Source organism: Myotis yumanensis, unplaced genomic scaffold (assembly GCF_028538775.1).
Source record: "Myotis yumanensis isolate MYYU_CA2020_CCGP unplaced genomic scaffold, mMyoYum1.0.hap1 SCAF_6, whole genome shotgun sequence".
Taxonomy (NCBI): domain Eukaryota; kingdom Metazoa; phylum Chordata; class Mammalia; order Chiroptera; family Vespertilionidae; genus Myotis; species Myotis yumanensis.
This window is the reverse complement of record NW_027223757.1, coordinates 15,100,420-15,127,389: the sequence shown is the minus strand read 5'-3', so window position 1 is coordinate 15,127,389 and position 26,970 is coordinate 15,100,420. Positions and strand designations below refer to the sequence as shown.

The following is a 26,970-nucleotide window of genomic DNA, read 5'->3' as shown; positions in this document are numbered from 1 at the left end:
CTTTTAAGCTCCATCCTCCCCACCATAGAAAGTGGACACCGACCCATGTCTCCATGAGTGCTGGAAGGAGCTGGTGTCTTCTTGGCTCCTGGCGGACCTAATTTTTAAGGATCCCTTTTCCTTGCAAATGGTAGTGTCTGTAATAAGTTTTACTTCGTGGGCAAGGTGTCAGACTTATCATCAAAAGCCTCCAAGCCCAGTGGTGAGTGTAGGATCTTATATAAAATTATGAAGGTAACTGGAATTACTTCCTTTTTTGTGAGCTGAGAATGTTTACTTAGTTATGTTTTTATTTGGTTGGTATATACACACTCCCTATTGTGCAAAGAATTGGGCAGCAAATACAGAACTGCTGACATGGATGGAGGAGGTCATTGTCTATGGAAATAGCTTGTGCAGTGCTCTTTGGAATCTCAAATACTAAAACAACACCTGCAACTTTTCTTTATGATCTCTAAGATACCATACAAATTCAAGAGATTCTGACAACCAGAGGCAGAAAGTTAAGGCTAAAAGTTTAAACTACAAACATTTGTTAGGTTGACTATGAGACTAAAATAAAAGATAAGGATATTCAGGCCTTGACTATTCACAAATTGCCTAGAATTTGTGATTATTGATGCCCTTTGATTCTCCTTCTCCTTCCAACCACCAACCATTGAATATTTCCCTGCTCATTAACACTTGGCTAGGAGTAGAAAGATAAAATGCTAATCAGCCAATCTGGCTAATTGTTAGCAGCAATGATCATTATTTTATTTTATTTTTCTTGAACTTGAGGTAGGGAAAAGATGAAATCTTTTACTAAAATGTGGGCTGTAGATTTCTAAACTTTGTGCCACTTCCCTTTCTTTTAGTGCATATATAAGTTCAGATACTTTGTTTTTAGTAAGATATTAAAGTGAACAAAAATTGAGTAATTCATCTGTTCTCAAATGTTAATATAAGTTCATATTACATATTTCCTATTGCCTAGTGTTTGGATAGTCATATTCTCCTACAAGGAAGCTTCAGGATTTAATAGTTGCAACTTTAAATGTAGCCCTATATAAATAACTGCACTTGCTCAGTGGATTTAGACTAATAGGGTATCAAGGTGGAGAAAATGACTTAAGACTACCCTCCCCTTTGCCTCTGCTAGACATTACAGGGCCCTCCCCACACCAAATAAGGGGAAGAGGAATGTTCTGAGCATTAAGGACACTAAGAATAAATCTGAGTTATCATGGATAAGATTACTTTAAACTCTTTATTTCATGTTTTCAGATGTAGACCCCAAGAACTGTAATTATCTTAGGAAAACTACGAGGGATTAAGCAATACTTTTTAGTTCCCTTTCCTTCTTTCATTATTTATTTTTTTGTTACCTATCTCTATTTGGGGCTGGGGAGCTGGTGTGTGTGTGTATGTGTGTGTGTTTCCCAGTGCCAAAAAAAAAAAAAGTACTGCAGAGTCCTAGGGAGATGAGGCTATTTTTATTCGAAGCTGATACTTCTGCCTGAGCCACAAGTGCTGCTTGGAAAGGGCTCAGGTTGTTTCCAGGGGGAGAACTCTGCAGAGAAGATACAAGTTCAAGAAGACACAAAGGAGCAGCAGGAACAGCCAGGAAAACCAAGAGCCCTCACTCTTCACCCAGAACGCCTCCAGCAGAGTTCTCGAATCCTAAAGTATTCTGCAAAGTGCCACTAGACCAGGACTCTTGGCCTGCCTTTTCCTCTCTGGAAACACCATGACTGAGATCACTGCCGAAGGTACTGCTACCATTTTCCGATAGTATCAACTAGAATACCAAGTAGAAATTGACAGTCAATGTGCCGACTTAAAATCTTGTGTTTAGTTCATTGCTTTGATCAAGTGACTCCATACGGGATCAGAGAAGTGGATTTGGGAGCTGAGAGGCGGGCAGAGCGGTGTGTTGGGGGAATGGGAAGAGATTTCTCAGAAATTTTGCATGTGGAAACTTTTTTGCTACGCCAAAGGCCCCACTAGTGAATAGTGTCACCCACACCTCTATAAATAGCCCTGGCCTTGTAACATAGCTGATATCTCACCTAGCAAAAATACAAGGCTTGCAAGCATGGAGACCACAATGAACTTAAAATGTTGTATTTCATGTTTCAACTTCGAATTTGAGTATTTTGCCTACTGGTATTTTAAAATAGAAATCCTAATTTATGTTTCCTTTCTAACTGGAGTATATAAATACACACACATACAGATTTGTATAAAATTTAAGATATAAGTTCTCCCTCAAAGTTTTTTTTTTAAATATTTTACTAGAGACAAGGTTTGGAATTACAGAATATCACTACAGATCAATGTGATTTCCAAAATAAAGCAATTTAAAACTGTCTGTATTCTGATTCTTTTTATGCACTCATGTTTCTTTCCCCCCTAAATGATGAATTCTATCTTTATTTTAAAACAAATATTTTATTTCAATACTTATTCTGAAAAGGTGCATGCTATAAATAAAGCATATAATGTTTAATTATTTCACCATGGTAGTAATTGTTTTACATATGTATTATATGTAAAATGTATGTTTAGATGTAAATATACAAATGTATATATCTAATTATATATATCTAATTATATATATAGTTATATATATCTAATTATATATATCTAATTATATATATAGTTATATATAATTATATAGTTATATATATATATATATATATATCTTAAGCTAAAAAGACACTTTAAAACAACTCAAGCATGTTGAACACAGACACAATCCGGTTCTAGTTGGTGTAAAAATTTGGGAGGTGGATCTAAAATTTGCTTCTGACAGCTGTAAGAAAATCAGACAGGTGGTGCTCTCAAAAGCTTCCAAGTTGAATGCTGTGTTGGTTTGTTTTTAATCAGACAACTGAAAAATAGAACCTGAGGTTTTGGCGCTGCGGACAGACAGTTCTATGGACACACAGTGACATCAGAGTTGGAGATTTTTTGTATTTATGAGGAGAAATATCTTCCTTGTACTTTCCATTGAGACATTTAGTCTGATACCCTAAATTAACAAAAACAATTGCTGAGAGATTTCCCTGTATATCAGGTACTCTGCTCAGGGCTTTGTGTGTATTTATTTATTTAAACCTCACACAATTCAATTAAGTCAGCATTATTATTTCCACTTGGCAGAAATAGAAACGGTAGCTCAGATGTTCGGTGACTTGCTCAAGACCACAGTATTGCCAAGATTAGAAGCTCGTTCCCTGAAATCTAGTTTGTGTTTTCTCTTTTCTGTAAAAGGATATCAGGTTTCCTCTTCACCCATTTTAGTTGAGAACTTGCTAACTAAATATAAGCAGCATTTTTTCCTATCCCTTAAAGAGTGCTGTCTATAAAAACTTCTTGCTTAGCCCTGCACAAGTTGCTAAGATACCTATGAATATATTTCTCTACCTCTGCACAGGACTGCCAGCTGAATCAGGAGGTCACTTGGCCAAAACATTTTTGGCCTGTCTGCAGATTATGCTCTGTAGACCTTTGCACTTAATTGGTAAAACATTTTACAGGAGAATTCTTCAATATGAAATAGAACTTTTCTATGTTCTCCCCATGAGAGAGTTTAAAGTGTTCTTGGAAGACCTCCTGAAGTCACCCATTAAAAATCATTGAATTAGAAATAAATTAAAAATGCAAAAATGCCACCCAGTTCCTGGGTGATGGTCATTTCCTACTCCCTGGCTTTAGCAGTTCATAGGACCTATGTCATCTGAACATCAATTATGTGCTCTTATCATTTTCTGGGATGATTTATTAATCACATTTCTCAAATAATAATTAGGCTGCCAAATCAGAGCTTAACTTTTAAGGTTAGCACTTCAGTCATTCTCAGTGGTGATCTAAAGTTTCTTGCACACTGCTTCTACTAGACACTTTTCTTTTTGTCTTCATGATTCTCACTTTTTGTGTCTCGTCTAGCCTTCCTTTAGAAGTGTACTTTCCTACAGGGCCTTGGTACAACCAGGAATATTCTTTCCTCTCACCTGCTATATTTCTTTTGCATCACTTTTGGACACATTACTGAAATGTAAACACTGCATTAGTAGCCTATGACATCTACCGATTACTCTTCTGATCCGTTTATCACAGAGCAAGCAAACACATCATCGTAGCACTTAAGAAAATTAGAGTTCAGTAGCCTCTTATAGAGTTCTAGTTCACTGTCCTCACCTCAAATTTTGAAAAAACTGAGGTTCATACAGTTATATGATTCTCCATGGTCATTAATAATTACAGGAGGTCTGAGGATACACTTCATGTCTCCGTTGGTGTATCCCAGAGCTTATTCAACCATAATGCAGGACATGTCTCTAAACCTTACCCAGTTCTTCACGTAGATTTCCACTGCATGTTCCAAGCTAGATGACTTTATCTGACAAACGAAAGGAAGTAATGCAAGGTATGGAATTGTCTTTCAAGAACAGAACAATAGAGTAACCAGAACTAGGACCAAGTTGAACACCAAAGGACTTTAGGCAAACAACATCTTTTGATTCTGGCCTTGATAAGTTAATAAAGATAATTATAATTACAATGATAATAACACTTCACATTTATTCAGAAGACATTATATGTCAAGCACAGTGTTAAGCTTGCTTTATGATCATTTAATTCTCAGGACAACCAAATGAGACAGGAACAGGAACCTGAGGTTTAGAGAGGTTAGAAATTTGCCTGAATTCACACAGCTGTATATGATGTAGCTAGGATTCACAACCACATCTCTGATCCCAAAGTCACATTGAATACTTCAATACTAATAGTTAGCCTGGTATGAATTTGGAGGTTAATGGGGGCCTACACTAGGTCCCTGTTCTGGTTTGGCCAATGCTACTTTGGGTAGGTTAGAGCCAGCCACAGACTGGATCACTCAAACAGCACTAAGTTTTAACACAATAAATAACCTTCTATCTTCTTTGTAGAGGCTCAGTTATTCCTAGACAAATGCCTAAGTTAGTTTCCCTTCTGAGGTCCATATGAATTTTCAACTACCAATTTCAGCATCTATTTGACAGTATGTATCACTATGCAAAATACATTTTGAGTAATTTGTTAATAAAATGACATTTAATTAATTCTTAATAGCTTTGTTAAAAAGATGGAGATTTTTAAAAAATAAGTTGAAAAAATATGTAATGTTTTCAAATTGCCAATTAACTAATACATAAACAAATTATTGTTTACAATAATAATTGTGCTCTTTTGGTCTAAAGACCTCCAAAATAGTAAGAAATAAAATATTTACATAATAGATTCCTGTTGATAGAAATCCTATATATATATAATTAATTTAGCATTACTAGAACACTTAGTTGAGAAAAATTCTTTTTTTTAAGTTATAAGTTATGTCATTCTCTCAACTTCTAAACTATTATATAATTTCAGGATTCAGGAGAAGGGTTATTGTACCGTGTATGCAATTCTTTTCTTACTATTAGTTCAAGCGTATTTCACTGCTTCTCTATCAAACCTACGAGAGGGTTTTTATGTTACACAATGCACTGCTTTGACAGAATCTGTAGTACACGAGGACCCATGGTTGCTCTCAAGGAAAAAGATCAATAATTCATAGCTAAACTACTTAACAACTATGTACAGAAGTTATATCATTTAGAGCAACAGATAGTAAAATTAAAAGAAGGAAGAGATCCAACTTACATATCTGTATTTATCTGACCAAAACCAAGAGCAGCTACTCTGGCCTAAGTGGAGATGACTTGTGTGTGGCAGCAGGAGAAAGAGAATAAAGCACTAGGTTCAAGTCCAGTTACTGCCGGGTATGTTCTCCTTTCCAGGAAAAGCAAGAGACCACAGAATATCATTTTTAGATGCAGAAACACATTTTTAAAGTCGAAATTAATAAGCCAGTGTAGTTGGAGGAGAATCATGATGGTAAGAAGCACAGTTAAATGAAAATAAGTGTACAGGCCATTTAAATGCAAGGTTAGAATTCTTTTATTACTATGTACCACTAGAGATAAATGCAAAGACCCTTGGATAAAAGTCTGGAAACCACAATAAGGGAAGCTATTGGCAAAATATAGGGCAATGATAGCGAGGACTAACAAAATAAAAAAATACAAAAGGAGAAGGAAAGAAAAGAACAACAATAAAAAGTATAGCCTCCAGTTTTCAAGAAACAGAGGGGTGCAGAATATGCTATAAACTATTCTGTAACATGAAGTCAACAAAATCCAGAGTATGGGAACCTCTACAATACAAACAATCCAGTTCCTTCAAATAAGTTATTAGGAACAAAAAGAGATGCCAAAGAAGCTGATAGACTAAAACAGTGGTCAGCAAACTGCAGCTCACGAGCCACATGCGGCTCTTTGGCCCCTTGAGTGTGGCTCTTCCTAAGCCTTAGGAGTACCCTAATTAAGTTAATAACAATGTACCTACCTATATAGTTTAAGTTTAAAAAATTTGGCTCTCAAAAGAAATTTCAATCATTGTACTGTTGATATTTGGCTCTGTTGACTGACACAAACACACATATTGGTAAGTGAATTTACTGACCACCAAATCCTATATAATAAAAGCCTAATATGCTAAGTGTCTGGTCGTCTGTTCATCCGTTCAACCAATCAAAGCGTAATATGCTAAGATATGCTAAGGCAACTCAACCGCTCGCTATGACATGCACTGACCACCAGGGGGCAGATGTTCTGACTGGTAGATTAGCTTGCTGCTGGGGTCCAGCTGATCGGGACTGAGCGAGATGGGTTGGACATGCCCTAGAGCCCTCCTGAGTCCCTCCCTGGCCCTGATTGTGCACTGTTGGGGTACCTTGGCCTGGTCTGTACCCTGTTGAAATTTGGGACCCCTCAGGGGATGTTGAAGAGCTGGTTTTGACCCGATCCTGCAGGTCAGGCCGAGGGACCCCACTGGTGCACGAATTCGTGCACCGGGCATTTGGTTTATTTATAAGCGCAAATTATTCTCTAAAATGAACAGATTGTTGTTATTGAAATGGAAACCAATTATACTAATGTTAGAGGAGTCCAGAAATGTACATTACATTTGTAACAGCAGACAAGGAAATGCCGATTTTTAAATATAGTCATTAGAATGTGAAAATCTGGAGGTTAGTTTCATATAATTTTTTCCAAATTATCAGTGACATTAATTAGAGACATTAGTTAGTAACAGATTATTTAGAGGTGGTCCATGTGAAAACCTAAGAACTTAAAAACCTAAGGAGCCAGTACGATGCAAGTAAAGTAATTCTAAGAAACACTGTGGTCAGAAACATCTCGGTATTGACAGGGTATTAAGGGCTAAGGTCTTACATGAATATCTCTTTTAAATATCACAGAAACTCTGAAAGGCTAGAAGGCAGATATCACATAAACCTGATCGGTCTGACTAAAGCGACTTGACCTTCTGTGCTGCTCAAGTTGAATTTAGAAAAAGTGAAGAAAGCAGATTGTGAAAATCAGTGGGCGATATAGTTCATTGAAAACCAGATAGAAAAAGTGATGCAGAGCTGAGAGAAGGCAGCATTAAAATAATTAAAGGCAGTGTGACATAGTAGAAAGTGTGTGGGGTTTCAAGTCAGAAATCTGGATTCAAGCATTAGCCTATTACTTAACCATATGTGGTCTGGGGAGGATGGGAGAGCCTCATGGGGCCAGGCCGGAAACTAGTGGGTGAATCTTGGTTAATTGTGTGTCACATGGCCAGATAATTTTTTCAACTTTTTATAAGATCTTGCCAGTTGGTAAAATTAAGTTTATATTGTTTTAATTGTGCAAAGCAACCATGGTGCAAAATCTGCAGTGAAAGTGAACAGAAAATATATCTTTTTTAGTGTCAGTCCTAGCTGGATTCCATTAAGAATATTTTTGTTGTAGTTTTTTTCATTTGTAATAGTGACTCTTCCCCACCTCCCCCACCCCGCTCCCCCCTCCCCCAACACACACCTTGAGCACACAGTACCCAGGGAAAATGTTCTGTTTGTCACCTTAAGTGCTTTTCGTTTTTTTCTTATTTATTTTTGGTCATCACTGTGACTATAATTTAAAAATCATGCTACTTTTACAATGCTAAATGAATTGAGCCTATTCAGTTATTCCAAGGGCATAGGAATACTTAGAGATTTAAAGCCTCCAATACTGTTTGCATTAATTTTTAATCAGTTAACCATATTTAATATGAGAGAAACATAAAATGGTGCAACTAAGCAAGTTTTAAATCGTCTACGTTGACCTTTGGGTTGAATATATCAATTTGAAAGGAGAATGCATAGATGGCTAAGTTTTTTCTGTTAAGCTTTTGGTTTTACAGTCATGGAGTTTAAAACAGTATTTTTTTTCTTCCTTCAAATAACAAAAGAATATATTTAGAAATGCAATTTGAAACCTGTAAATGAGGTGAAAACCTTTATTTGGTAACTATGCATTCATATCTTACAATTATTGCAAGTTTATAGAGTTTAGGTTCTGTTCATCTTCAAGTTCTAGGAAGATTTGTGAAAGTTAAGTTTTTTGCTATCCGCAATTCCGATTTCCTGTGGGTAATCTGAGTGTCATGTACAATCTCTGTTAGGAAATGTTTACTTAGTGTCACATAAACATGTATTGCCCCAAGCAAGGGTTATTCAGAGATAGGTGAACTTCCTGACACAAAAATATAGTATTTTTCCATCTTCAAAGGAAGTTAAAAAGAATATTGTTGGCATATGTGTAATGAGTAAAGTTCTCCTTCTCTCTGTACAAATGATGCTCTCTAAACATCAAACCTTCCACATCTTTTTGCTGAAGCAAGCTGTCAAAGACTCACAGAATCTATGATTTTGAGAGATCCTTTGGTATGTAAATGAGCCGTTTCCTCATAAACCACAGAGCCCATCTCACAATGTACTTAAACATTACGTTAGTAAATATATATGGCTTAAGTATTTTCTAACTTGGTAGCTAGACAGAGGCTGGGGAATGTGGTCTTCACTTAAACAAGTTGAAGATACAATGTTTTAACTACAGGAACAGACTTCATTAATATTCAGCAGCCTGCTTTTTAGAAGGGGAATCTGGTTTTATTCAGGAGGCAGGCGGCTACAGCTCATTGCTAAGGACTGGTTTTGCCTGTCATACTCCTTTGCTGCATTGTTCTCTCTCCACCACGGGTTACTGAAATGTTGAGACACATGAAAGAAAGAAAAAGTGCTTAATATTTAGAACTTAGTTTTAAAAAGGTCTTAGCACATTGGATGTGAGAAAATCAGTTTCCACTTATTTGAACTCTCAAAATACATTTTTAGCAAGGTTTCCCTGGAAAATTTATTGTGACCTTTTAAAATAAAATCATCATGTGATTAAAAGAATTTCCGTGGTAGACATTTGATACAATGTCAAGACAGAAATGGTAAATACCAAGTGTTGCGTCTTTGACCTTCAGTGCTGGAGCTATTATTTTTGTCCCTGCTTATTCCTATTTGACTTATGTACAGTTACCTGGGAGGAAAAGAGTGTACTATAGAATCTTTCAGTTATATTAGTATGGTAAAAAACACACACACAAAAAAAAACCAAACAAAAAAACCCACACAAGTTTGTGAATATAAATCTGCAGAAGTATTAGATGCTACGTTTAGAGAAAAGCAAATAATTAAAATAAGTCCATTTGAAATATAACAAAATTTTAGATTCTATTAATTACCAACCTATAAACAGACTTATAAAGCAGGAGGTCACATCAGAGTTTCAGTTGTAATCAATATTTTAGCACCTATTATGTACTAGGCTGAATGCCAGACAATAGGGACATGAAGATGAGTAACACAAGGTTCCTGACTCTAATACAGTAGATTGAAAAAGAAAAAAAAAGATCAGGAAACTTAAGACTGTGCAGATTTAAAAACATATGACTACAGTTGGATTTATGAATGATGGGTGTTTAATTTAGTTGAATAAAGTCATGCTATAGTTCATAAGTTTTATAATTAGTGAACACATGGAAACTCGCTGAAAATAGTTTTAGAATGATAAAGAGTGCCCCATCATTGACTCTGTTAATCTGCATTGCACATGCCATTGTTGGGAAAGTAAATGGCTGGACAAAGAACAAGGAGATTAGGAGTAGGTTGGATCAATGTAGAAATGAAGAAAAAGGAGATAAGTTGTAGGGGATAGGTCTGTGGGATGAAGCCCTCAAATGACCAAGGTACAGCGTTCCCTGGCTATGAAATTGGGTAAAAATCCTAGTTTAAATACTCTGTTTTTATTAAGGCATCCTATTGTCAATAATATCGAAAAGGTTGGATGTTTTATAGTCCTGATTTATTTTGAACTTGTTGTTTGTTGTGATTTCTAGGTTTCCCCCTGCTCCTCTCCTGTATAGTTTTCCCATTATTTGTATTTCCATTGCTGCTTTTCATTCCCAAATACTCTATTTTAAGCTTAATTTGTATTTGTGGAGCACCACTTCTAATGCATAAAGAAATGATGAGCCCAGTTGGCGTGGCTCAGTGGTTGAGTGTCAATCTATGAACCAGGAGGTCACAGTTCCATTCCAGGTCGGGGCATATGCCCTGGTTGTGGGCTGATCCCTGGTGTGGGGCATGCAGGAGGCAGCCAATCAATGATTCTCTCTCATCATTGATGTTTCTATCTCTCTTTCCCTCTTCCTCCTTCTCCAAAATCAATAAAAATATAAAAAAATAAGAAATGATGAAATAATAGTCAGATAGGTACTCATTAAATAAGCTTCTTCAGGTTAATAATGAGAAATAGGCTTTTAAATAAAAACTAACTCTATGGTCAGTGTTGTTCTAAGTTCTTACTATGAGAACCAGTGTTACAGACTAGTGATCTTATCAGGATGATCTTGAAATGAAATATATACAAATGTAGTCCTCAAGAGAAATGAAATAATTGCGTAAGTAACTATATGATACAAGGCTGTTTCCTAAGAAGTTCCAATTTTCTAAAAGAAGTAACAGTTAAAATCTATAATAATAAAAGGGTAATATGCTAATTAGACCAGATGTCTTTCTGGACGTCATTCCCGATATCTTTCTGGACGAAGCTGGGGCAGGAGGGAAGCCACCCTGGTCCTGAGTGCCTGCCAGTGGTGCTGGAGGAGGGAAGCCCGGGTCCCAGGTGCCAGAGGGAAGTCAGTGCCAGAAGCTGGGTGAAGGAAGGCCTATTCTTGCATGAATTTTCATGCTTCTAGTTATATATAAAAATTCTGAGATAGAATCCTTGGTTTCTTACCACTCAAGTCTAAAGTAGACATTTATACACATGAAACAACTAAAGAATGGATTGATATAAAATAAATAAATAAACTGTTATGAGATGTGATTATCAGAGAAACCTAGGAAGAGGAAAATAGATGAACTTGGTTGATGAGTGATTCTCATAAAGAAGTAAAACTTAAGTTAGTATTTCTAAGTAAAAAGACAGGAACAGAAAGAAAATGTAAATAATTCAATTTCATCAATATCCCGAGATCCTGAAATTTCTAGGTTAATTTATTTAACAAATAATTATTTGATAAGTTTTCACTAAATTTATATCTTGACCTCATGCTCTATGTTGAGGAATCAAAGGTAGAGGAGACACATTTTATTGGCATTTGGGGCAGGAGAATTTGTCAGAAAGGTCTTTCTAGACATTGCAGGATAATTCGCATGCAGTAGCACCCATCACCACAATTTTGACTCCTCAATCCACACATTTTCCTGAAGGGATGCTAACCTACATCCCAGTTAATGACCAAAGAATGAACATGCTCAACTATGAGAAACTCCTGGCTTAGTTATCTTCTAATCTTACACAGAAGATTCTTTTTAAGTAAAAATAAGGGATTTCTATAAATGGGAATGTCTTTTTAAAATCCTCCTGTCAATTACCAACTAAGAGTCAGAATATTAATGACAGCCATCTGGTCTAGTGATTAGAGTTTTCTGGAATCGAATATAATCTTTACTGAAATGTAATTATGCCTGGCTGCTTTGATTTGCTATTTATAATTCTACAGGAGAAAGAAAAAAAGACAATAATTTTAAAGAAATTTGGGGCAAAGTGATTCACAAGTAAATGGAATGACGTGATTCCCCCTTGAGAAAAACCAGTGAAAGGTGATGGCTTATTTTTGTGTACTTGAGCTAATAAGTTGACGTGACAGCATAATTTGAGGAGAGGCACAGGTGGAAGCAGCTCTGATGGGTAAACTGAAAGGCAGGACTTTGCAAAATTGCCTCACATCGTTTTATAGAAGCTCAGTAATAAACTTGAGTGTGGATTACATTTCTTTACTTGATAGTCACCCTATATGGGGACATGTTGAACTCTACATGTCCACTTAGAGCATCTCCAATGTTTGTTTTCTTTTAATCCTCTGAGTCACTACCAAAATGACAAATGTGTTTGCTAATCATGTAGGGACTCACTTAAAATTAAGTTGTTAGGTAACACTGACCTACCTAGAAGCCAAAATCCACAGTGCTCTATTTACATATGAAAAATGAATTAGATAACCATGGCAATTTTTGATTTTCAGGAGACCAGCCATCTTATCTGTTCAGTGTTAAAAGAAATGTATAATTGATCATCACAGTTTTTAGTTTTATTAATTTTGAGAGAGAAGGGATGGAGGGATAGAGGGGAGGGAGGGAGGGAGAGAGAGAGAGAGAGAGAGAGAGAGAGAGAGAGAGAGAGAGAGAAAGATTGATTTATTATTCCACTTATTTATGCATTCACCTGTTGAGTCTTGTATGTGCCCTGTATGGGAATTGAACTTACAACCTTGGTGTATTAGGATGACGCTCTAACCAACTGAGCTACCCAGCCAGAGCAAGTCATCATAGTTTGTTTTTTTAAAAATATATTTTATTGATCCTTCAGAGAGAGGAAGGGAGAGGGACAGAGAGCCAGAAACATTAATGAGAGAGAAACATCGATCAGCTGCCTCCCTCACACCGCCCCTGGGGATGTGCCTGCAACCAAGGCACATGCCCTTGACCGGAATCGAACCTGGGACCCCTCAGTCCACAGGCCAACGCTCTATCCACTGAGCCAAACCAGTCATGGACATCATAGTTTTTAAAATGGTTTTAATTTTTCTATAACTTATTTTCATAAAATATAGACAATGAAAGCTGCATACATCACATACATTTATATATAATTTACTAAACATAACCCACACCCACATCGGGAAACAATATTTCCATCACCTTTGAAGCATATTTCCATCTGCCCACCCACCAACTGACTCTCACTTCAGTTTTGCTTCCTAATCAAGACTCCCCTTCTCCAATCCTTCTCCACAGGGAATAACTATTCTGACTTTTTGGATAACAATCTTCTTGCTTTGCATTATAGTTTTATGACTTCCACATCTACAAACAACATAGCTTAGTTCTGCCAAGTTTGTTCTCTCTTTCTCTGGAACCACAGAGTATGTATTATTTTATACCTTGCTGCATTGACTCAATACTCTATAAGACTCATCTATTTCATTGTATGTAGCAGTAGTTTGTTATTTTTCTTTCTGTACAGTATTTCATTCTAAGAATGTTGAAATTCACTTATCATTGCATTTTTTTAAATTGGCAATGATCATCCCTCTTCTTTTAATTTAATATTCACTGGTTCTATCATCAATGTATAGTTATTTCATGACACTATGCTCTGTGCTAAAAAGGTACATTCAGCATAGAGAACATACCTTGTTCAATCAAACTGGATAGCATGGACAAAACTGTACATGGACAAAAGGTGACCTCTACTTGAAATACCCCAGCTTCTTTTTCAGAAGAAATCAACCTATCCCCATGAGGTACATAAATTGGGTATTATAAGGAACAGGAAGAAAATGAATAATAAGAACTACTTAGAGATAAAGATTATAGATTAAAGATAATAGATTACTTCTAATAATAGAAGTAATCCCCAATATATAGTGACCCTTATCTGAGACTGTATAGGCAGTAGCTCAAAAATTAACATTTAGACCTGGCATAACAGATTCTCAATTACCACCCCATTTGGACATTTTCCAAATGTGAGTGGACATTATATTTGGTTATTATTCTTAAAAGATGCCCTGGTTGTGGGCCAGCAAATTGAAGCAACTTTCAATACGTAAGAACCCCACACAGTACTTGCTCTGCTGAACAGACCTAAACAACACTGAATAGAGAAGTGTTCACACAGTGTCTATTGAAAAAGAGTAGAAAAAATATTAGTTTTGGTTTGCATAATGATGGCCCCCAAAGATATCCATGTACCAATCCCCAGAACCTGTAAATGTGATATTTTATAATGCAAAAGGGAATTTTCAGATGTGATTAAATTAAAGGCCTGGAGATAGGGAGATTGTCCTGCATAATATGAGTGGGTCTATTCTAATCAAAGAAGTCCTTAAAAGTGGAGAATCTTCCTCACTGTGGTTAGAAGATGTGATATCACTTGATCAGCCACTACTGGCTTTAAAGATGGAGAAAAGGCCTGGCTGGTATTGCTCAGTGGTTGATCATCAGTTTATGAACCAGGAGGTCAAGGTTCCATTCCCAGTAGGGGCATGCCCCAGGTTGCAGGCTCCATCCCCAGTAGGGGGCGTGTAAGAGGCAGCCAATTGATTATTCCCTCTCATCACTGATGTTTCTAACTTTCTCTCCTTCTTTCTTCCTTTCTACAATCAGTAAAAAAATATATAAAAGATAGAGAAAAGACCATGAGTTAAAGAATACAGTAGCCTGTGGAAGCTGGAAAGAGCAAGGAGACCAGTTCTCCCCTACAGCTCTTTGAAACCCATACTGGATTTTTGAATCATAGAACTGTAAGATAGTAAATAAATTTGTGATATTTTAAGCCACTGAGTTTGTGGTAATTTGTTATGGCAGCATTAGAAAACTAATATACCAGGGCCTATCTGGTTACTATAAATCTCTCTTATGCACCAAGGACAAATTTTCAGAAGGCTCATGTAAAATTGACCTAGAAGAATTGCAAATTTATTTTCCACAAAATATTTTTACATAAATCACTCTATAAATAAAATGAATATGGCTCCCTTCTATATAAGAAAACTGAGGCTAAAAAGGAGTTCCTTTTTCAAGGTCATAGAGCTCATTATTGGGACAATTAATAATGGATTAGTGACAAGGTTATTCTCTATGTAAAACTATATGCTGACTTTCCTTCCAATAAATGGAGTTTTCTAGTAACATGTCCCCTTGGTAACCAGAAAATTTAGAGAGACACTTCATTTTGGTGTGTATTTCCACCAAAAGATAATTGCAAATCTTAAGAAAGGAGGCTGTAGTTTGTGCAGTATTTAGTCCTTCTTAATATCTCTACCAGTATGATTAATCTATTTTCATACACGTCTATGAGAATTTCTGAAACACACATTGTGAATTGTTCTATAATCAATAACAGTTGCATATATACTTAGTTATGTACACATAATATCGAATACATATTGTCCACAATGTCTAGATGATTATAAAGTGAATATTTTAATTTTTTTAAATCTTCACCTGAAGATATTTTTCCATTGATTTTTAGAGACAGTGGAAGAGAAAGGGAAAGACAGAGAGAAATATCAATGTGAGAGATACACATTGATTGGTTGCTTCCTGCATGTGCCCCAACCAGGGTGAGACTGGGGAGGAGCCTGGAAATGAGGTATGTGCCCTTGACCAGAATGGAACCCGGGAACCTTCAGTCCATTGAGCTAAACCAGTAGAGCAAAGTGTACATCCTTAAAAGGCTTCTTTAAGCCAGGACACATGCCCCTTATTAGAATGGGTGTCCTTCACTTCCTAGGTTTGTACACACCAGGAAGCTATGGACATTTTCTGCTGGATAAGAGCCTATTAATAAAAAGTTGACACCACTGCAGTTTAAAAAAAAATCAGGTCAGAGATTAATTTCATGAAAGCCACAGTCATGTCAGCTAAACATGATCTGTTTGAGGTTTATTCATTTCAAGAGTTGCTAAAAATTAGAAACTAAAACCAAAAGCAGAATTTTCCTCTAAGCAACCCTTGAAATGTTCTAGGACCTTTTTGCTCAAAGTGTGGTCCATGTACTAGCAGCATCCTTATCATCTGGGAACTTGTTACAACTGCACATTCTCAGGCATCACCCCAAACCCACTGAATCAGAATCTGTCTTTTACCAAAATTCCCAAATGATTCCATATGCACATCAAAGTTTGGGAGGCATTGGTCTAAGTATGTATGAATCACTTCCTACTTCAAGCTCCCCACCATTCAAAGAATATAAGAATGTTACCATGAAACAATAGTTAGCTATGTTTTAGATAACTTTATATTGACCCTTGTAATATTAATTCAAAGATATCTGAAGTATAAATTTAGAAAAAATAAGACAACTTGCAAAATTGTTCTAGAATAAAATACCATTACTAACTGTTGACCTTAAGCTACTGTTATATTTAAAATACTTAAAAATAATTTTAATTACATTTATCAAAGAATATCTCTATCTAATAATATTACAACTTTTTGTGTTACAGTTACCTAATAATATCTTTTTTTTTTATAAGCATCTCATATGTTTTAGGAACTCAATATTTATTAAGATAAAAACTTTACATTCATATTTTATGTTGTGCATCACAAGTCAGTTATGTGCACTTTATTTATATGAATTTATACTGTATAAATGCTATACAAATATTATAGATTTATGGTTTCTCACCACATAATTTTGCTCTGCTGTTGTATGCTTTTCTTTCTAAAAAATATCCCTTTAATATTCAACAACAAAGATATCTGAGAGAGGACCAGGAGAAAGAAATTTTCATTATTTGTAGTTGACATATTTGAAAGAATATATATGAGCCTTTTTAAAATGAAAGATTCAAAATGCTGGGTTAGTTAAATATTTTCATGCAAATATACTCAATGTTTTCCTTAGAAAACTATTTGTCTAACAATGCTTATGTCAAGCTGTCTTTACCCAAATCTCTCCTCTCAAGATTTAACACAATTTCTACTTTTATTTTCAAATTTGAAGTAGGACTCACCATTCTCTTTACCCCTTGTCTTCTAGAATGCTAATCTTAACTTGTTCTTATCTTTTTACTTAACAGGTTGAAAGACCCATAGAAAAAAGTGTTTTTCCATATGCTGTACATTTTCTTTTTAACCTTTTAATTATATGAATTTCTAGCCTGGATATTTTAAATAATAGTGTGTTTTGAGAAGTAGATGTGATATTTAAAACATTTATTAACAAGTAAAGTAAAGGCACTGACTGATAAGAAACAAACAAACAAAAAACCCACCTAAACCAATCAGAAGGGCTGTCAGCTTTGATTCTGTGCTTGTGATTACTAGCTAACTACCAGCTCCGTGTATTGAGAATGTCTGATGAAAAAACTATATATAGTCAGATAGTCAGAGCTTTGGACTCCTGCCCTTCCCCGAAATCACAGTGTGACTTTTTCACATTAACTTTGTGAAATGCAGTTTTCTTATCTATAATAGAAAGGTTATAATCACAGTTCATAGCATGTATGTCTGAAAGTGCACCAAATTGCCTGACAAATGCTAGGACAACATAAATATTCATTTATTTATTTCTCTTATATTGATCAAATAACATTATGGGAGCTCTGAAAAATCATACACTTATGTGGGTGTCTGTATGAATCATGCATATATACAATCAATAATACATACTAGTAAAATGTTTATTTTTATTTACTCATATAATAAAGATAGCACTGTCCCCCTAACTTTCACAGAGTAAGTGGGGACAATTGTTTCTTTGTTTTTCCCCCCCTCTTATATCTTGTGAATAGGGTGTAACTTTTGTTCTACCCAGTCTGATTCTCTTGGTTATTCTAAAATTACTAGTATTTGCATTTTTCAGATTTAGAATTTACAGTAAAACCTTATTACACATTGAGTTTTTAGATTTTCAATTTTTTTTCACATACTGATCTCTATTTTATATTTATTAAGAATTCTGAAATTCTTAAACAATTTAATTATTCCTTCCAGCTCGAAGAACTTGTACAAATAGCAAACGTAAATAGGGTCTTTCCAGCGTTTAATTCATTTTAGCGGACCCCTTGTATTACTTTTCTATTGCAAGGTAACAATATTACCACAAACTAAGTCACTTAAAATAACACATATTTATTATCTCAGTTTCTGTGTGTCTGGAGTCTGGACATCACTTCGTTGGATCTTCTACTTTAGGGTCTTTCAAATATGCAATAAAGGTGTTAACCAAGATGAAGTCTCAAACAATGGTGAAATGGTCTTGAATTGTATTAACAGTCTTATATGTCTCATGTATTATATCAATTACTTTATGCATTTTTCTAAAATATAACCTTATTCTTCTATAATATATTTTGAGTTTTATCCAAGTTTATATATAGCTTTAATATAAATAATGATTACAATCTGTATAGTAAGTAAGCAACTTACCATATAGTGACTTTGTTATAAGAGTCACAGTGATGAGATCTTACTGCTCAGATTAAATATTTATTTTATAAGCTAATAAATCTTCATGAATCTAGTCAACAATGATACATAAGTCATATCCCTTATCCATGCAGTGAAAATATATGCCTGTGTGTGTGTATAAATGTTAAAATTTAACAGACCAAATAAATATCCAGCTATTTTAGTGACTATAAATGTATTATTTTCCCCAGCAAACCTGCTTCTTTTCCTCAATATTCTGTCTTGGTAAATGGCACTATCTACTTACTTGATCTTCCCCACCCTCCAATCATGATATCACACATGGTATCATGATATCATCAAATCATTCAAAACCTGCAGATACTATTTCCTGAACATTTCTTAATTTTATCCCTTTCTTCACTTTTCATGTCATTTCCAGTGTTCAGCTTGTTATCACAGAAACTTGGATTTCCACAGAATTCTTAAATTTAGTTTCTCAACTCCTGTGGCCTCCTATTTAAACAAACTTTCCAACATGCAAGTATGATCAAGCTCCTTCTGTGTAAAATTGAGCTCTGCCTTGCCATGCTATTGGTTATAATTTCCAACTTCTCATTTCAGCTGTCAAGGACATTATAGATGTGTTTTCTGCCTACCTATCTCTCTTCCATTTTGCTGCAGGCGCCTTTGCCTGCAGTGAAAAGGAATCTAGTCCCCTTTCATGCTCTAAGCTTTTACACATACTGTCCTTCAGCCTGGTTTAGGGGTCCTGCTCACACTGAGTTCTCACAGTGGCCGATGCAGGATATCTTCACACGATTAGCGAACAATGCTGTGATTATGGTTTCCATGTCTGTCTTCCTCAAGAGTCTCTAAGCTCCTGGAGATTAGGACCAGATCTTGTCTGATTTTATCTCCAGCACTTGACTGTCACAGTAAATGTTCAATATACACTTATGAAATGAATGAAAAAGGACAAAATTCTGATAACCACTCAGTGGTGAATTTTGCTTTATCAATCTTCTGAAAACAGCATTTTATTTCAGATAGATGCAGTGCTACTTCTTTTGATAACGACATCAACTCTAGTCTTGTTTTTCTAACAATATATAGGAGAATGTCAGTAGGAGTATGTACATTATTGCAGTAGATGAATTTGAGGAAAGTAGTGCATTTGAGCTGATAACTTTAGTTCAACATAATGGTACTTTCAGGAATGCATGCTTTATTGTAGAGATTTCTGAAAATATCCAACATTTTTTAAAAAAGTGTTACAAGGTAAATATACAAGAGAATTTCCAGTTGCCATCTCAGCAAAAGGTTCAGGCTCTCTAGAAAATGGACAATAGCAATAAGAAAAGCATAAAGAATCTCAAATGTTTAAAAATTAGGGGGAGCAGAATCTAGTTCCATCATTTTCATTCTCATAACATAGAACAATGCCTAGAACAAGGTAAATACTCAGTAAATATTTGATGAATGAGTAACTGCATGAATCTTGGGGAAATAATTGAATATGTGAGTAAATAGAGCTCATATTACAATGTTCAGCTGTGGGGTAAAATAAACCCAATATAATATCACAATAAGATGGCTTGATAAGTCATGGCAAACCTCAATACAGAAAGGGATAAATAAATCCTGAAAGGAATGAAAATAACTCTAAACTAATTTTATTCTACCGAAGTTCAAGTAAAAAAATTAAATGTGGCCCAGCTGGCGTTGCTCAGTGGTTGAGCACCGGCCTATGAACCAGGAGGTCACAGTTCGATTCCCAGTCAGGGTACATCCTAGGTTGCGGGCTTGATCCCCAATGTGGGGTGTGCAGGAGGCAGCCAATCAATGATTCTCTCTCATCATTGATGTTTCTATCTCCTCTCTCTCTCCCTCTCCTTTCCTCTCTGAAATATATATATATATATGTGTATATATATATATATATATATATATATATACACATATATATATATATATATATGGATTGAGTATGATTGGAATGACAAAAGCAAGTGTTTACATTTTTCCTAATGGCATCTCAGATAAGACTAAATCAGGCTGCTCATTTCTAATTTCAACCTTGTGTCAGTGATCTTAGTTTAGAATATGTTTACAATTCATGAAAAAACAAACTTGGCCAGAAACACAAGCATGCTTCTTTTTTATAATGCCTTTCTAATTTCTTTTGTGCTGAGTCTGTTCAAAAACTACCATAAAGAAAAAGAAAATTCAAAATGAATAGTATTATAATTGTGATTGGATTTCAATAGATCCATGATCTATCCATTGTTATACATTAGCCTTTGGAATAACAAAGATTGAAATATCTGAAATTTAAATAAGAACTGATGCTAAATTGAATAATGCACCCTAAAGTCAAAATTTAAATTTCATAATGCTGTATAATTTTATAAATCTAAATTGCATATTTATTTTAAATATAGTCACTGACCCTTGGCTAACATAAGAGAATGAAGTCATTGTTATGGGGTAATAAAGCAATGATTATATTTTGCCTCTGTTGTTCTGTTGAGATTTTATCCTGGGCTGTGGTTGCTAGTCCGTAGGGCATATGGAAATAATGACAGTCTTGTTTTGAAAACTGCTTTTCCAAAATTTCCCTTTGTAAATGCAGGGAAGAGTAAATTTATGATAAGTATTGTGATTTGTATGGAGCTCAGTTCTCTATGTTGTCAGCAGAGCCTTTATTCCTTCTCCTGTATTTGGATTGAGATAGGGTAAATAACCTCAGTAGGTATTTGCCTTATTCTTGATGCTCTAGTTCCAGCTGATTGAATTGATAAGTCTACCACTGTGGCTTTTAGTCTTGGCAGGATTACTTTCCAGTACTGATCACATAATCTCTTTAAACATCAGTTTTCTCTAAAGTGAAAATGGGATTAGCTGCCTAGCCTACCTCAAAAGGTCACTTGATACAATATATGTGAACTTCAGTTTCAGTTTTACAAACACTGAAATATTACACAAATGTATGATTTTGTTTGTTCGTTAGCTTAGCGCACAAACAAAAACTTTTGAATTAATTGTTTCCTGCAAACCTAACGTTCTCCAGTCCATATAGATCAAGACTGGGGTTGGCAAATATTGTGCCCTGCAGGGAGACGCCTGGTCAATGAGGTGAGACAGAATCTGAGGTGGTTTTAGTTCATGAGGCCTGATCTCTGGTGTAGCTGTGATTGCATAGAAGAGACACCTTCTACTGATGAGCACAAATCAGGCATTTGGAGTAGCTGGGCTTTGGCCAAGACCACCCATACTTTCATTTTCAGTTACACTTGATTCACTGTTGAAGAAATGTAGTTCCTGCCATGAAACATGAAACCTGCTTTTCAATTGACAGTAAAGGCTGCAACTTTATTCTTGAGTCCGTGTGGCTAGACATGCAGCCAGGTTGAGCAAAACGGTTGATGATGGCATATCACCATGAGTTGCTTTAAGCAGTTTTAAGGTAAAGCATTATGTTTTTCATAAGAGTTGATCAATTTAGTATTCAGTCTTTATAAATATTTAATGTTCATCATCTCAAATTTGATTATGCTGTACTTCACATAGTCCTTTCCAGCCAGTTTTGTATACTAATTCAAATATTGTCAAATATGGTTGGCAGAGGGTGTGAGGAAAGGGTAAGAAATCAGGTTGATACAGCACTTTTTTATTTAAAAAATATTTTCGCTTGTGTTCAGTTATTCAACTGATAAGTACAATATGAATAATAAATTATTTTAGTCTTTAAAATTTTTATAAAGAGCCATAAATGCATAAATAGTATGCAATGGATACAGGTGTGCTGAACTATGAATTCTGCTCTCCAGAGTTTCAAATTAGAAAGCAAAAAGGGGACAATAAAGTTAATCCTATACCCAGGAACATCTCCCAACAATACTTACAATTATCTGTGAATATGATGGTGGTTGTTTCCTTCCTTAGCTCTTTTCTTCATTACCTATTCCCAGTGTGTGTGTGTGTGTGTGTGTGTGTGTATTTGTTATTGTTAATCCTAATCTGAAGATATTTTTCCACTGATTTTTAAAGAGAGTGGAAGGGAGGAGGAGAGACAGAGAAAGAGAAACATCGATGTAAGAGAGACATAGTGACTGGTTGCTTCCCATAAGCACCCCAACCAGGGCCAGGGATCCAGCCTGCAACTGAGTCATGTGCCCTTGACCAGAATCGAACCTGGGACCCTTCATTCCGTGGGTCAGTGCTCTATCCACTGAGGCAAAATGGCTAGGGCTGATTAATATTTTTTAACATAGCGCTCTAAATTTTCTTTCCATCCCCCTATATCTCTACTGGGATAAGGCTTAGGACCCAGAAAAACTAAAATCAGCTCTTATAACTCCTGCCATCCCAACCTTTGTCTCTATCTCTCTCTCATTTTCCCATAGCAAAGCCTGCTGCTCCTTTCTGTAGCCCCTGCAGCCAGGATCTTTCAGCCATTCACCCCATTGTTGACACACGTAGGTTTTGTCCATCTTGTCTGGTCCTAAATCCCTCCCCTTTGCATACTCAACCCAGGTGCCATTCCCGGAAGAACACACAGCATTCCTAGTTCCCTCCTTCAGGGGAGCTGAAGGCAATGGCCGAGATTCCGTGGTGTCCCACATGCAGACCCTCAGGCTGCTGAGGAGGAAGGAGAGCACTATTGCTTCACATGCTAGCAAGGCTCCACATGCTGTGATAATCTGCTGATAAAGGGGAGGATGTAAAATGTGTCCTTGTGTCCAGCCAGTGTGGCCCAGTGATTGAGCATCAGCCTATGAACTTTTAGGGGTCCTCAATCTACAGCCTGCAGGCTACATGTGGCCCGCAGAAAACATTTATCCGGCCCGCCGGGTGTTTTTGCTGCTGCTGTGTGCATAGGAATTTGTTCATAGTTTTTTTTTAAACTATAATCTGGCCCTCCAACGGTCTGAGGGACAGTGAACTGGCCCCCTGTTTAAAAAGTTTGAGGACCCCTGAAGGAGGTCACAGTTTGATTGCGGGCTCAATCCCTAGTAGGGGGTGTGCAAGAGGTAGCCTATCAGTGATTCTCTCTCATCATTAATGTTTCTCTCTCTCCCTTTTTCTTCCTCTCTGAAAAAGTAAAAATATATATATTTTTAAAAAGTGTCCTTATAACAACTGCCCGAGACTACACAAAGCACAGAAGGATTCTGTGCTTTGTGTAGCATAGCACACGTATTTGGAACAACTGCTTCATCAAAAGCACCAAGAGGCATTTGATATTCTGGTCAGCACACCAATCCTATAACATTTATTTAGGGTAAGTCATTGTGCTGGACACCAGAAATACACAAATAAGGATGAGAAGCTTCAAAGAACTTACATTCTAGTGGGAGATCCAGAGACATAAGCAGGCAATTGTAACACACTATTGTAGGTCCAAGATAAATGGGCAAAGAGGGTGGTTTGGAAGTGTCCAGGAGGGACATTTAAAGCACCCTGGTTGTTTATATCGAAGGATTCCTGAAAGAGCTGAGGCTTGAGCTGAGTAGGACTTGCTCCTGTCCCTTGCAGAGATAATATACAAACACATAAAAAAAAGCATGAAAACGTCTACAGTTTTATTTGTATAATAATTCAAATGCATAATATTGGAAAAAGTTTTGATGGGCATACTGAGACTATAACCAACCTTCAAAACATTTTTTAATTAAAATGGAGAAATAAACTTGTACTCCAAATAACCACCTTATGAAAAAAATTCTTTTGGATCCAATTCCTGTTTAAAAAAAAGAATAGCATTAAATTGCACAAGGGATGAATAAAAATAGCATTACTATGCTTTTTGTAATTGGTAGTGAATTGAAAACACTATGAGTTTTTCATATGAATGAAAATGCATGATTTTCCCACTAGGCATTCTGAACATTGATTGGAGAAATACATTTCTGAATTGTTTACATCTCTTGGCTTTTTTATAATGGTGGTTATGAATGAGTTGAACACCAGTGTGTACTTCGCCATGTGAAATGTCTTCAAAGAAATGAAGACAATTATCATATACATGAAAAAATGATGTAATCTCATCACTTCAGAATTCCATGTTCCGGGCACATTGTCTAGGTTGCAACTGCTCAACTCTGCTAGTGTGGCAGGAAAACATAGACAGCAGACAAAAGGCAATACATAAATGAAAGGATCTGGTTACGTTTCAGTAAAACTGAATGCTTAAGAGGGAGTAAGGAGCAAGATGGACAGTGTGTTGAAGTTGTTTCCGAATTAGGCTGCAGACAACTCACACTCACAGAGGAGTAAGAGGACACAATGGGTCCCGGGTCTAACAGAGATTTGGGGTTTACTGGATTATCTCATTTGAAGGGATGAGTGATGAAAGCTGGGGGTGCCTAAGACTTGTTGGCAAACTTTAGACTGGTGGTTGTTGTCATTGTTACAGTTGAGTCTTGGTAGATAACAGAGCCTCAGAGGTGGAAGTGAGAGTTAAAAGATCTGTTGGTTTTGTGTCACCTGCATTACCGCACCCAGGTCTTTGCTGGAGGGCAGATTGATTCCCTTCCTGGTGCTTCCTGAGCACTAGAATTTTCCATGAAGAATATCACATGCTTTCATATTCCATTGGTCTTGCTCTCTGTAGGAGGGTGGGGTAATCCTGATTTATATTTCCAGAGATGAATTGGCTTGAAAACAGATCAGGTGACACCCATGAAGTCTGTCAATCAGTCCTACTCCCCTGCCCAGTGTACCTCCCCATCCCCCAATTTTTGCTATTAACCTGTGACATATTCTTAATGTCTTTAAAATAATCTGGCAAGACCTTTTCTGATTACTCTTTCTTTCAGAAGAACCAAAGCCACCTTTAAGAGAAGATAAAAAGAATACTTGACTACTTTTTAATTTCTCATTTAGGTTTTCAAATCTATTTATGGAAAGTTCAGTTAGAAGCTATTCAGTCTTTCATCAAGATCCATTGCAGGGTAAATTAGTTTTGTCGCATTCACTAATAGCTTGCTTTAGGTCACAGACTCTGAGGAGGATGTGAGTCTATAAAGTACCATATGAAAAATAATAAAATACTCTTTAATACGGGACACTATAAGAATAATGAGTTTAAAAAAAAACTTTTATTCAGAAGATCTATGAAAAGTACAAATGAACAAAGGAATAAATTAATGATTTCGTTAAAATGTTCATAATTAAGACTTAGATTTCATAAATTACTCTCAGTTTCATGTGAAACAATTTGTAGGACACCAAGAAATGTTGCTGTTTGCTATACCATGCATTTCAGTGGTACTATGAAGTGCATGGATTCAAACGTGGTTATTATTTTATGAATAAGAAATAGCGGTTGATACAGATAGTCTAGCCTAATGTTTCTATATCACAGAGGCATATTCTTGGCTTGAACCATCTTCTAGACTTTGTTTTGTTTGTTTATTTTTATTTCATCTATCAGGCCTTCTTGCTAGAGAATGAGATTTGATCATTTGGCAACTGAGAATTCTCTAGGTTTGATTAAAAAAATTGAAATGCTTGATTGTTTTAATACTAAAGATATATTATCCAAATATTAAAATATATGTTCAAATCTTGATATTTCATGTTATAACTTTTCAGTCATTCATTAGCTGTAAAATGATCCCTGCATTATAAGTGCTGAGGATAGAAGATTTTGTTGAGTATATTTTCTTAATATCAATCAACAAATACAAATACTACAGCCAGGATTTCATTCTGTTTAATTACATTCATCCTTTACGCATTTCTTAATATTTACAGAGAATTCTTATGTTTCTGGGATAAGTGAAGGAAACAGATTTCCTTTAGAGACATATTTTTATTGTAAATGTTTAAATTTAGCAATCTTCAGTTTTTTATGACATGTAATTAAATCATACAAAAGCTATAACCTATCATAAAAATTTCCCTAAAAACAAAACATTCATAATTGTTGATTCCTTTGGCAAAAAAAAATATATGGTCTTTACATTATAGTTTATAAGTTAATAAGGCTACAAAATAGGATTATTTAAATGTTAATTACTGGTTAAAAATCTGATAATCCAATTTAGTGAAAGAATGAATAATTTAGACAAGTAGCTGTGTTAAATATCTGACCTAATTGCAGTTACATTAAATGTTGGTATTCTATTATTTCATGAAAATAGGTTGTCACATGTGCCTTACTAACCTACTGTTTATGTGTTTGTGTGTTTATGTGCACTTATGTACTTTAAAATACACACACACACATATATTAATCTAAAATTTACACCTAGGATTTTGCTATAGGGCATATTCCCTTATAAGCATATTTATGGCTCGTGTGATAATTTTTAGTTACCCTGGAGCAGAGATGCCATGTAAGCCAAAGCAATATAATTATGATCATTTTGGGGCCTAGGATAGTAACAATTATGATTTTCTCCTGAAAACTGCCTTCAACTTTTTTTAATGATGTGATTCTTCTTATGATATGTGGAATCTTTTACAAGAGGCATATATAATCAGAACTTAGATGTGGAAAAGAATTGATGGTATCTTTAAAGAACCTCCTCTAA

The 26,970-nt window shown here is 35.6% G+C and overlaps 1 protein-coding gene across 25 annotated transcripts in view; it reads left to right on the top strand.

Moving 5' to 3' along the window:
* Positions 1-1,501: 1,501 nt before the first annotated feature.
* TRDN (triadin) overlaps positions 1,502-26,970 on the top strand; it is a 280,670-nt gene continuing 255,201 nt past the window's right edge. For 18 of the 25 annotated variants that reach the window (XM_070417618.1, XM_070417617.1, XM_070417597.1 and 15 more), the window contains exon 1: positions 1,503-1,751. In XM_070417618.1, the coding sequence (XP_070273719.1) occupies positions 1,730-1,751 (22 nt within the window). In that variant the 5' untranslated portion in view covers positions 1,503-1,729. Of the gene's footprint in view, positions 1,752-26,970 lie in introns of all 25 variants that reach the window. The other 7 variants (XM_070417613.1, XM_070417602.1, XM_070417614.1 and 4 more) reach the window with 2 other exon arrangements.